The 12,408-nt window shown below is 35.4% G+C and overlaps 1 protein-coding gene across 26 annotated transcripts in view; it reads left to right on the top strand.

Moving 5' to 3' along the window:
* Positions 1–12,408, top strand: part of RIMS1 (regulating synaptic membrane exocytosis 1) — a 461,872-nt gene that overhangs the window by 445,078 nt on the left and 4,386 nt on the right. For 25 of the 26 annotated variants that reach the window (XM_054698919.1, XM_054698915.1, XM_054698921.1 and 22 more), the window contains 3 exons: positions 7,406–7,544; positions 9,921–10,033; positions 12,182–12,283. In XM_054698919.1, coding sequence (XP_054554894.1) covers positions 7,406–7,544; positions 9,921–10,033; positions 12,182–12,283 — 354 coding nt within the window. Of the gene's footprint in view, positions 1–4,216; positions 4,252–7,405; positions 7,545–9,920; positions 10,034–12,181; positions 12,284–12,408 lie in introns of those variants that run through there. The other variant, XM_037519957.2, reaches the window with a different exon arrangement.

A 12,408-nucleotide genomic window follows, 5' to 3' on the forward strand; every position in this document is an offset into this window, starting at 1 on the left:
TTGTGTTTACACCAGATAAAGTAGTTGGGGTTTTTTTAAGGCAGTTTATTTTAGAAATTATCATAAACACCAGAATTATTTTCAGGAACTGAAACACAGTTAAGAAAGAGATTTGCATTTCTCATCTCATGATCTCTGTGGCTTACATGCTTATTTGGTGACATACCAAGCACTGTTTATATTGTTCTCTCTTCCCTTTTCTTCCTCTCTCCACATTACTGCATTGCATAAGATAAATGCCTAAAGCTAACTACATCCTAAAATGCATCCTTTCAAGAGCACCTACACTTTTCATAAACACTTGCTTTTCAATCTCTCCTACTCAGTCATAAGATGATTGAAGGGCCTCTTTCTTTGCACACTTATATATATAGTATCGCATCTCAGAGACACAGGAATAATTTTTTGAATAAGTAAATATACCACAACTGTTTTTTTTTAAATAACTGAATTTTGTTATTATAGATATAAGAAAAAATAAATTTTAACACTGATCCCAGTTGTTGCTTTCAGAACAATCAAAAGGTTGTACTTACCCTATAGTTTTTGTGAGTTAATAGGACATGATTACATTAATCATTTGGGCCTAAATTGTTAAATCAATTGGGTGATACCCTTTTACTAACTCTTCCAATGAATTGGTGGACTTGACTAGTCATTTGGGCATTACAAACTGCTTTCACTGGAAGATGATTATCAGACAGTATATCACCCCTCTAACCAATAATATCAGACAAAAAAATGGGTTTTTTGCCCATGCATTTAATCATTGCCAGCTGCATAGACACAAGCATTGACATTGCACATCTTAAAAATAGCCTCCCCTATCCCAGCGTGGCTCTCACTTGGGTGACAGCAGACCCTTTCAGAAAGACACAGGGGCTGTCTCTGCTTACACATTTTTCCTTCTGGCCTCCAACTGTCCACTGCATCAGACTCCCCACCCTACTACTTCGTTGGAGTTATTTTCCTCAAAATTGGTGATCTCCTGGAAGTCAGGCGCTATCATTACCTCTCTGTCTTTTGCCTACTAAATTTCTAAATGATGATCAATACATTAATGTGTTTTGTTCTTGAAACAGTTTCTTCTGCTTTCTGCACCACCTGTACATTAAAAGGTCTTTTGTAGACTCCTTAACAGTCTTGAGTTTCTTTCTCATGAGTTTCTAATCATGGAAATATCCCAGGCCTCATTTTGTTTACTCTTTTTATCTGTACTGTATTCCTATTAATTTTAGTACTGTGCATTTTAATTCTGTCTGCATACCAATGTATCCTGTCTGTGTGTGTATCTATCTACCTACCTATCTCTGGCCCTGACATAGCCTTTGTGGTCCTGACTCACATGTACACTTCCCATTTTACCTTCACATACTTATTCAGGAAACCCCTCAAACATCCAAAAGAACATAATTTCTACCACCCACAACAAGTCCCTCCCACTTTGCAGTAAATAACATTAGCATTCAACTAGTGATCCTAACTAAATACCTAAAAGTTACCAATAAAGCAAGTACTCTCAGCTCCACTTCAAAATATAATCCAAGCCCACCCTGTTATTTCTTACAAAAATCTAAGCCACAATTTATCTCTTCTTACATTGGAAAGTAGGTTTCCAGTAATTCTCTGTTTACATTTCTAATTCCTACCATTTATTCTCTACACAATAGCTGGAGTGATCCTTCAGAAATGTAAAGTAGATCATGAGCGTCTCCTGGGTCTTCCCTTCAAACTGTGAAAAATCTGGGCTGTTTTCCCGTAGGTCCTACCCCACAGCTCATTCACTCTCTTCCACTTTATCTTTTCTCCCTCTACCTTAATTCAGCCTTCCATAGGCTCCCGCCAAGCCACGGCAAGTAAATCACTCAGTGTCTTGTACTCATTCTTCTACCTGGATCATTTTCCCTTCAAATGTATGCATGTCTGGCTACTTTTATATACTCTCACAATTAGTCTTTCCTGCCCAGTAATCAAAAGTAACTTTCCCTCTGCTGAGACAGTCTTTTCTGCTTTATATTTTTTCATGATACTTAAATCATTATTTAAGGTTACTGTGTTAATTTATGTTTTACTTGTATGTGCTCTCCTTATTGCTGGTGTAGCTCCACCACCTATAGCAATACCTATTCGATTATATCTACTTGGAGACTAGTGGTGTTTACAGAATGCATGAAAAAATCAATTGGGGTGGGGGAGATGTCTCCAAAAATAACATGTCTCTAAATATGAAGAGAAAGAATTCTTATGTAAATATGACACATTTTGGAACATTCCATGAGAGTTTGTTCTTCCAGAGTATGGGTAAAATATTGCACCCAAATGTTATGGATCTTAGTTTATGTTATGGAGCTTAGTTTCTCATGTGTCTGTGGATATTGAATATTAAAATATGCTAGTTTTCTAATCCTTTTGTTCTTCAAAGAATACTTGGGACAGACTTCAGATCACGGGTTTCAATTCATAATTTGATAGTAAACTTTATGACTTTATTATTTTTTCATCAATAGATATAAATAATTCAGAAGTGGTATTCTGACTAAACATGGTATTTTCTAATACTTAGTTATTTAATGCATTATATTAAAATATTATATGCATGGAACATGTATGCTATAATTACAGTATATATAGAGAGAGAAATACCGATTGTTTATGCATTTGTACATATATAGACTATTATGTGTTTTTATTTATTTTCATTTGTGGTAGCATTGGTTCACTGGCTGTGATTTGGGGAAATATGTTCACACCTCCTCAGATTTATTTACCACCCCACTCCCACCATCCATGCTCTCATTCCTTTGTTCTCACGCAGCCCTCCCCCTCCATTAGCCTTAGTTCTGCAGTCAGATATCTAGGGATTATTTTGGTTTAATTTATGTGGTTTTTTTTAATGTTTTTCAAAAGAACTTGTAAGCCCATATGACACTGTATACATGAAAATATCTGCATTAGTACACTATTCTATTTGTAAAATGAATAAGATCAGACTTTGCATTTTGCTAAACCGTAGTATAATGGAATGATCACAAATAAGAGTCAGAAAACCAGGTTTCTAATCCGGTCAGCTGCTAGTGTGATGCTGAGCAAGTCATTGTCATCACTAGAATGTACGCATGAAGTTTGGGCAGCGTTTTTGTCTGTTGTGTTCATCGCTCTATCGATAGCATCTAGAAAATGCTAGACCCAGTGTAAGTGTTGAATTGGTATTTGTTGTATGAATTATACTTCTTCAAATTTGTATTTTCCACAACGATAAAACAATGTTCCTTCTAAATCTTGATTTCAGATATTAGTTATTAATATTAATTATTATAATATTATGAATTAAAATAAGACAACTTTGTAGTTGGAACTCTTCATTCAGCTTTTACTAGAGCCTTTTCAAAATTGTTTAGGCTCTTTACATTGAATACTTATTAACATGAATAAGACAACAGCTTAGAATAAAACAGGGTATCAGTCCATGTTTGCCATTTCAGAAGGACTAAAACAAAAACTTAAAATTAAAACTGTAAATTTCAAATTGACGTCATCGAGTAGGTACAAAAAAACTTCAATGACAAAGCTCTCAAATGATGTTTTTCTTTTTTTTTTTAAAGATTTATTTATTTATTTAGACAAACACTGGGTACAGTCAGAAGCGTGGGAGGGTGAGAGAATTCACCAGAGCCAGAGCGGAGAACAGAACAGGCAGACCGACGAAATACACTGCTGAGGGGAGCAGCAGGCGGCAGAAGAGTTCTGCGCGCCATGTGGAACCCTCACCGGCAGTCGGGGATCGAACCTGCGCTACAGAGGCTGCGGACAGCTTCACAACCCAGCGCTCAACCGCTGTGCCACCAGGGAGGCCCAAATGATGTTTTTCAAAATGGGGTTGCCTTTATACTTTGGAAACTACTAAGATTCAAAACTTCTGTAAAAATTCAGGGACATTGTGTATATCTTATGTATACCCCTTTTAAAAACTATTAACTTTTAATTTTTTTTTAATTTTCACTCAATGAACAAATATGTAATGAATGACAACCATGGGAAGCTTGTTAAGAAATGCGAGAGAAATAGGTCTTAGCAGCCCGTGGTTCACCATCACCTGGACTTCCAGGCGTGCGATCTGCTGTCTTAGCATTGAGAAGAGTGGACAGGAATCCTGAGCACCTGAGTGCTACTGACAAGTCATGGGCCCCTCCTGACTGCCATTAGTCACACCTTTTTCACCACAATCACCAGGACCAGGACCACAATTCCATCGTGGGTGTTATTTCCCTGTTCCTTCATGACTTGTGTCCTTACTTCATGATGCTATTGAATGAGACGCTGACTTATTTTTAAAAACATTGTCGCTCTATCCCTGTCACTCTCTAACCCCCTTATCCTGTCTAACTTTTTTCCATAGACTTATTACCAACAGATTTTATATTTATTGGTTTATTCACTGTCTTTCTTGTATATACATATACTAAAATATAAGCTTTGTAATAGTAGGAAGTGTGTCATTCATCAGTGCATCCCCCACACTGAGAACAGTGTTGACACACAGTAGGTGCTCAGTAAATATTTGTTGCATGGATGGATGGATGGATGGATGGATGGATGGATGGATGGATGGATGGATGAAAAACTTGAAAAAGTATTCTAACTTGAACCTCTTTAATGCTGCTACTCTTAACTCTTTCTCCTCTAGTTTACAGCATCACCTCTTCATTTAAGTTTAAAGTTTGCTCTCATTTTTCTAGCTACTATCTTCATTATTTTTAACAAGAATTTGATATTCCATCCTGGCTTTATTGCCTCATGTTGCATTGGGTAAATGTTTGTCAGAATAAACTTGGCTCAATATACTCTGGTAATAGACTCTCGGGCTCTGCCCCTACCCTTCCAATGGAACCTGGTCAGTATTATATGCAAGAATGAAATGATGCTCTACCATGGTGACTTCATAAAGAAACTACATCTAAGAAGGAGGTACGATATATAATAAATAAATAACAAAACAGAACTAAATAACACTCAGAATGGTCCTAAATGAAGTCCCTGCCCTCAGTGAGTGTACATATTCCACAATGAGAAGTCAAGTGAGCAAGACAGGGACCAACAAGTGGAAAAATTGAGAATCTTTAAGCCTTAGGTGGGAAAATGGGTATCTCCATATGAAAGTTGGTAGCACTGTAAATTGCTACAATATTTCTAAGACAACCTAGAGATAGCTATTAATATTAAATGAATTCCTACACTTTATCCAGCATTTTAACTTCTAGAAAGTTATCCTATAAAAACTCTCCTGTCACAACTGGAAAGATACCAAATATTCTTTTTTTAAAAAAATATTTATTTATGAATAAATAAAGAGATGTAGGAGGTGAGAGGATTCACCAGAGACAGAGTGGGGAACAGAACAGGCAGATAGACCAAAGTACACTGCTAAGGGGAGCATCGGGCAAGTCAAGAGAGGTCTGCTGCTGCTTGTGGGCATCTCCCTGGCCAGGGATCGAACTCACGCCGCAGAGGGTGCAGACAGCTTCACAGCGCTGCACTCAACCCCTTGAGCCACCAAGGAAGCACCATATACCATATATTCATCAATAAGACATTTAATTATGTTACTACATAACCATGCAATGTAACAGTGTTCTCATTACAAAGAAAGTAGCTGTGTTTGTATTATGTAACATTAAATGGTGTGAGAAAATTGCACCTTCCTATGCATGGTGCAATCCCATTATCAAGTTTATAACACCACTGTAGATATTAGGGATAACCAAGTGGAAAATTTACAACATTCCTCTCCTTGTGTAAATTAAACTCTAACTGGAAAAACAACTGAAGTCTAATGGCATGTGGACCAGTGCTATGAGGCAAAATACTGCATAGCAAGGAGCTAAAGAGTAATAAGGACTAGAGAAAATGAGGTATTAACTTTAAAGCAGAGACCTGAATAAAGTGAGGGAGTGAGACAAGAAAATCAGAAGGGACAGAGAGTAAGAAGAAAGGCCTTAAGCATCATACTTAGTGTTCAAAAAATACAAGGAGGCCTTTCCCTTGCAAGTGTGACTGGAGAGCAGTGATCATGTGAGACGGGGTGAAGGATGAGATCATGATATTTTATGGGCCATGATGACAATTTTGGCTTTTCTTATAACTTTAATAATAAAGCTCAAAGATCTTGAGCAAAGGAGTAACATTCAGATTTCTTTATTTTTAAAGAATTCCCCATAGCTCTTAGGTAGAGAACATTCAACTTTGAGTCTATATAGCACAATGAGTTATATCTTTCATTAGACAATTTGCAAAAGGGTTGCAGTGACCAAAAATGACAGGGACCAAGTGTTGTCTTCCATATGATTTATCTAGGAGTGTTTTGGGGCACTTGATTCGCAGAAGTTTAATGGGGATTGAAAAAATATATATATTTCATGCACGTGTCGTATAGAAATAGACATGTAATGTATGTATGTAGTTATGTGCGTAGGTCATTGCTCATGTATTATGAATGGGTTTTAAAGTGATACAGTATGAAAAATAGAAAACCAAAAATGCAAACAGAATATGTAGGTATAAAAAGCATGGCAGACATTAAAAGTTTTAATGGCTTGTCTAATCTCTGAGACTGCTCAGTCTTGCAATCAAACAAATATTTTAGAATTTTGTCTCTCTACTATGACTAGAATGTTGGTTTGTGATGTCATAGGGGCTCGTGAAAATTGATCTTAAGAGTTTACCAAGAAAAAAAAAAGTTTACCAAGAAAATGATCAGGGTGTATAAGTCACAGTGCAAATCCAGACACCCCAAGATTGCCACTCAGAAGTCATGCAGCTGAGCCAAAAGGCCATGAGACAGTGATAAAAATTTGAAATTAAGATAATACCTGTTCTACCTACATGGGTAACCTATATGACATATCAAATGACATCATGAGTATTAAAGTGTTGCAAAAATCCTTGAATGAAGTATTACTGTTTCTCTTTATGAAGATTGCTGATCCATGGCAGTAGCAAAACTGTGCTATTTTTCATTCTTGGTTCCCAGTGCATCCTCTCCTTTAAAGAATATGATCCATCTTTCTAGGTCTGTCCATGCACGTTTGGAGAATTACAATTTAAGAGAAACCTATGAGACGGTTTATCTTTCCACATGATGTTTTTTCCAACGAAGTTGACAATGTCAGCAGCAGTAATAAGAGTTCATTTTGGTTCCCTGCGAACTATGACAGGGCCCACCTTCCACAGCTGCCGTGGGCTAAAGCACACAATCAGCAAAAAGATTTAAGAGATTATTCACACAGATACTCTTCCTGGTTAAAATTTTAATTATGTGCTTATTAACCATTGTATTTGCAGAGTCAATCAGTAATTGGGGAGACTGTCTAAATATAACTTAGTAGTTCTTTTAACTCTCTCCTATCAGAGTCGGGCCATAAGAAGTTAAAAAGTACCATACAGAGAAGCACAGAAACAGGAATGGCAGCTGAAATGAGGAAGATGGTCAGGCAACCGAGTCGGGAATCTACTGACGGCAGCATCAACAGCTACAGCTCTGAGGGAAAGTAAGTGGTGTCTGCACACCTGTGTAGCTTTCGAGGCAGGGACCTCTGGTCATTAGTGAAAAGCTAAGCCATTTGTGTTATGCAGCTGCTTTATATAATCCGTTTTATTTATTCAATCCATGTTAACACAGCCTGAGCTCTTATGATAAGCACGTGGTGAGCTCAGACCTTTCAAAGGGATGAAGAAATGCGGGGATAACATGCCTAAACTTTTTCCATCATCTGGAAAAGCTCAGAATTGTCCTTTGTTGGAAATTTAGTGTAGATATGCCACAATTAATGGATTCTTTCAAAAGGAAAACTCATAGTCTGATCTTGTCACAAAAATCTCAGTTCAAATTTAGAAATGAGCAACTATAATAATTTCCATTTTCTTCCTGTTCACCAATGTATTCTGAACTCTAAGTTGTTAAAAGGCTAACAATCTCATAGTAGCAACTTAAATACTCTTGCTTTCAAAACAAACTCATTTTTACCTCAGGAAATTAATTTTGGGGAAAAAAAATCACTATTTGTTTTGTTTTCTTGTTTTGTTTTGTTTTTTACCATTTTGTATAGATCTTGCACAGCACCTGTATTTTTCTGTGCTTGAGAATTTCCCTGGTAAAACTAAAATTTTAATGAGGTGATATATCTTGCAAATAAGTGATCATTAATCTGTAGTGAGTTACTTGAGGATTTACCATGAACAATTTTTTCATAATTATTTGATTACTCCCACTCAGATCTTACATTTACCAATCTAATATTGATAATTTCTTTTATTAGCATTTTCATATTTTGTTCAGAAATGATACAAAATTATACCATGTGAATGTTCATAAGCCTTCACATTCCTGAGGCTACTGTGTCCATTTATTTGATCAAATTATTGCTATGCATTGCTCCCAGCAAAATACAGATGAGAACAAAAATCAGCAGTCATGAAAGTTATGAAGATAAACTTGCTGACAAAATACCAGGATATAATGAAGTATTATAAATTAGTGTGCAAATAGAACATTGGAGACATTATTCTCCAATATGGAAACTAACAAATCAAATAATGTTTGTCTCCACTGTGGATAAGCCATTTAACTTCTCACAGATTTATTTTCATAGTCTCTGTATGGGATAAAAACATGTACCCTAAATCCCTTGGTTGTAAAGAAAAAATATGTATGAAAGAACATTGAAAGTAACAGAAAATTGACTTAAAAGGTGCAAAGAGTACACAAACTACATAACATAACAAACATGACTGTTGGTACCCAGGATACACAAACAAGGCACAGGAGCACAGACACTGCTCTGATGAAGCTGCTGGCTTAGGAATTTCAGGTAGGAAAAGACCTGTTAACCTATTCATTTCCATTTGAACTAACTAAAATCTCAAATAAAATAATAATTTAATTCATTCAAAAATGACTAAATTAAACATTTTGATTTATAAATGGAAAAGTTAGGTTATTATATTTATTCAGGATATTAGTGACCATTTTTTTAAAAATAATTTAATTCACTCAAAAATTACTAAATTGGGCCTCCCCGGTGGCGCAGCGGTTGAGCGCTGGGTTGCGAAGCGGCCCACAGCCTCTGCAGCACCGGTTCAATCCCCAGCCACTGGGTGAGGGTCCCACATGGCTCACAGACCTCTCCTGCCGCCCGCTGCTCCTCTCAGCAGTGTATTTCGTCAGTCTGTCTGTTCTGTTTCTGGCTCTGGTGAATTCTCTCACCCTCCCGTGCTTCTCACTGTACCCAGTGCTTGTATAAATAAATAAGTTAATTTTAAAAATGACAAAATTAAACATTTTCATTTATAAATGGAAAAGTTAGGTTATTTATTCAGTATATTAGTGACCATTTTTTTTAAATTTAGCATAAATGCTTCTTTATGTTCAGGGACAATTATTTATGTAAAGTTCATTATATAAAAACTTGCATCTTATATTTTGTATGTCAGTGATATGATATATTAATTAGGGGTTATACTTGAAAGAATCCAGAAAACTTAGTATATTAAAAAGTGTAACTAAGCCTTCCGGAATAGACAGATCATAGAGTGTTAAAGATCATAGATGCCTTGATGGTGGGTGTTTTGTGGTAACATACTTCTGAAGTGGTGTTAACCTATAGTTCTGAGTCATATATAGTGTTGGAATCCAATTTAAAAGTTATGGGAGGATATGGGGGGTATAATTTCCACTGGGAAAAAAAAGTTCAGACCTTTCCCCAATCAGTGCTTTGGATCATATGCTTTGTACAGAGGCAATGCAAAGAATAAGGAAACCAATTATCTAAGCATTGGTTATGGTTCATGAGCAAAACAATCAGATGAAAATTAGTGAAAAGAATATTAGGAGATCTAATGTTCTGATTTGGCCCTTTTGCTAACAGCCTAATATTCCCTGGAGTGCGACTAGGAGCAGACAGTCAATTCAGTGATTTTCTTGATGGACTGGGACCAGCCCAACTTGTTGGCCGACAGACGCTTGCCACCCCTGCAATGGGTAAGAATCATTTTATCCTAGGAAAATTAATGTTTCAGGTTGACACGGTCATTTAAAGCAGCATAGTATTAATACAAGTGAGAAGCAAGATTTTAGCTAGTTTGCTGCTGGTTTCAAATGACTATTTTAATTTCTAATTCATTTTTCTCAGTTGAGACATTTCTCAAAATGAATAAAGCTTGTCATGAATCTGAATTACCAGAAATCCCTGTCAAGACAGAGTCTACAATATATCCAAGTATAGGGTAAGGGTATTATTTCACAGGAGGAAAATAGGTCAATTATACAATAAAGAATGTTGGTACAAATGTTCAACTATGTGAAAAAAATTAATAAAATTATCTCTCTACTCCACAACTTAAAAAAATATTTTATACTCAATTGTAAAAATATAAGTAGATGTTTTTTAAAAAGACACTAATTAGGCTTAGTAAAAAAGAAGAGCTGTGCAAGAAATGAGAAGTAAAAATATTCACTCCACTATAATTATTACATAATTATAATATTAATATTGATAGGAATGAGTAACAGAAAATGTCAAGTGTTTGGGGAAATACAGTGAGAGAGATTGAAAGTAGAAGTCAAGAATAATAACTAAAACAAAAAATAAGAAAATAATTTATAATTATAGTGTTTGGAAATAGGGAGGCAAGTGCCAGAAAGCAAAAAATAAATCAGATCAAAATACTGAAAATTTTGAAAGCAATACCCTTTAGAAGGCAAGAAGTTGAGAAAAAAGGATGTGAATCTTTTATACAAGAGCACATTGTATTGAACAGTTTGATCCTTTAAACTATGCGTGTTTGTGACTTTTTAAAAAACCTTATAAACAGAATAAAAGAAAAATACAAAAGACCTCTAGGAACTGAGAGGTTTATAACAAAATTATAAAACAATGGATGACAAGGTTGGTCAATTGACCTGATTATACATAAAGAGAATTCAAAACTGAGAAAATGATAATTCAACTAACAATATAAAATAAAAATAATTCTGTTTAACATTTCCAAAGATAAAGTAGCATATCAATCAGGAAAAAAAGAACATCTTGATAGAACCTGACATGAGGAGTAAGAATTGAAAATATTTAGAAATTTATTTCACTTCCCAAATAATCCAGGAAGTGCAAATACAACTTTTAAACCATCAGATCAGCTAAAACTAGACATGTTGCTAATGCTACTAGCAGTGTGTTGTGGAAATGGGAAGACAGATACTACTGCTGATATTACCAATTGATACAATATTTTGGATGATAGTTGGTAATATACATAAGTGTGCATTAAATTAAACCCAATAATTAAAAATCTGGGATCTCATGCTCAAGTAATAATAGACCAAGTGTGCAAAAATTCTTTATAAAACACTTCATTACAGTGTTTCAATAACAGCAATTTTAATAACAGCAATATAAGTTACCTATATGTCCATGCAAGGATCTCGTTTTGGTTTTGTTTTAAGGATCTGATTTTTGAATAGATGACAGCATACCTATTTGTTGGCCCATGGAGTCAATAAAAGAAGGTATATTGCAGAGAGAGAGAGAAAGAGACAGCACAAATGCATGAGGGAGATTTTTACAAGCATATTTATGAGTGTTAGGATGTATTTTTTAATTTTTTTATTAATTTTTTTCTTCCATCATTGGAGTCCCCATAGTGCTCCCACCGTATCACCAGGGAACCATCATCATATTTCCTTGTGTTCTTCCCTCTCCTGTTTTGACCTCCTCCCTCCCCTTCCTTTGCTGTATGCTCAGATCTAAAACAAACCAAATGCCCCCAAATAGATGAATGAATGTTAGAATATTCACCACAATATTAGTGGGTTTTTCTCTACATAGTGGAAATGCAGATAATTATACTTTTTTATTAAGAAATATTATATACTAGATGACATAGAGCATAAACATTCTTACTAAAATCATTTAGATACTTTGGCATTGTCATTTTAAGTGATTTGTAAACTAATATGTACCATCATAAAATGAGTTACTAAAGAGAAACATTCTTAGACCGTATTTGGAGATGGGGAAGGAAAGTGTGGTCAGGGCTCACATTAGATCATTATTTGTAGTCTGCTGCAGGCCTTATTTATTTATTCACAAGTAACTGTGAACATGTATCTTTTTTTGCCACATGCTTGCAGGTGATATACAGATTGGAATGGAAGATAAAAAGGGCCAATTAGAAGTTGAAGTTATTAGAGCACGAAGCCTCACACAAAAACCTGGTTCCAAATCTACACCCGGTAAGGAATGGTGTTACTGAGCTTGCACAAGAGAATATTGCATAAGCATAAACCTCAAACCTTTGCTGCATTTAAATTTTATATGCTGTGTGTGTTTCTATGTTTTTTGAGTCTGTCAGAATGGA

Source organism: Talpa occidentalis, unplaced genomic scaffold (genome assembly GCF_014898055.3).
Source record: "Talpa occidentalis isolate TD23 unplaced genomic scaffold, MPIMG_talOcc4v2.1 talOcc4.2, whole genome shotgun sequence".
NCBI lineage: Eukaryota > Metazoa > Chordata > Mammalia > Eulipotyphla > Talpidae > Talpa > Talpa occidentalis.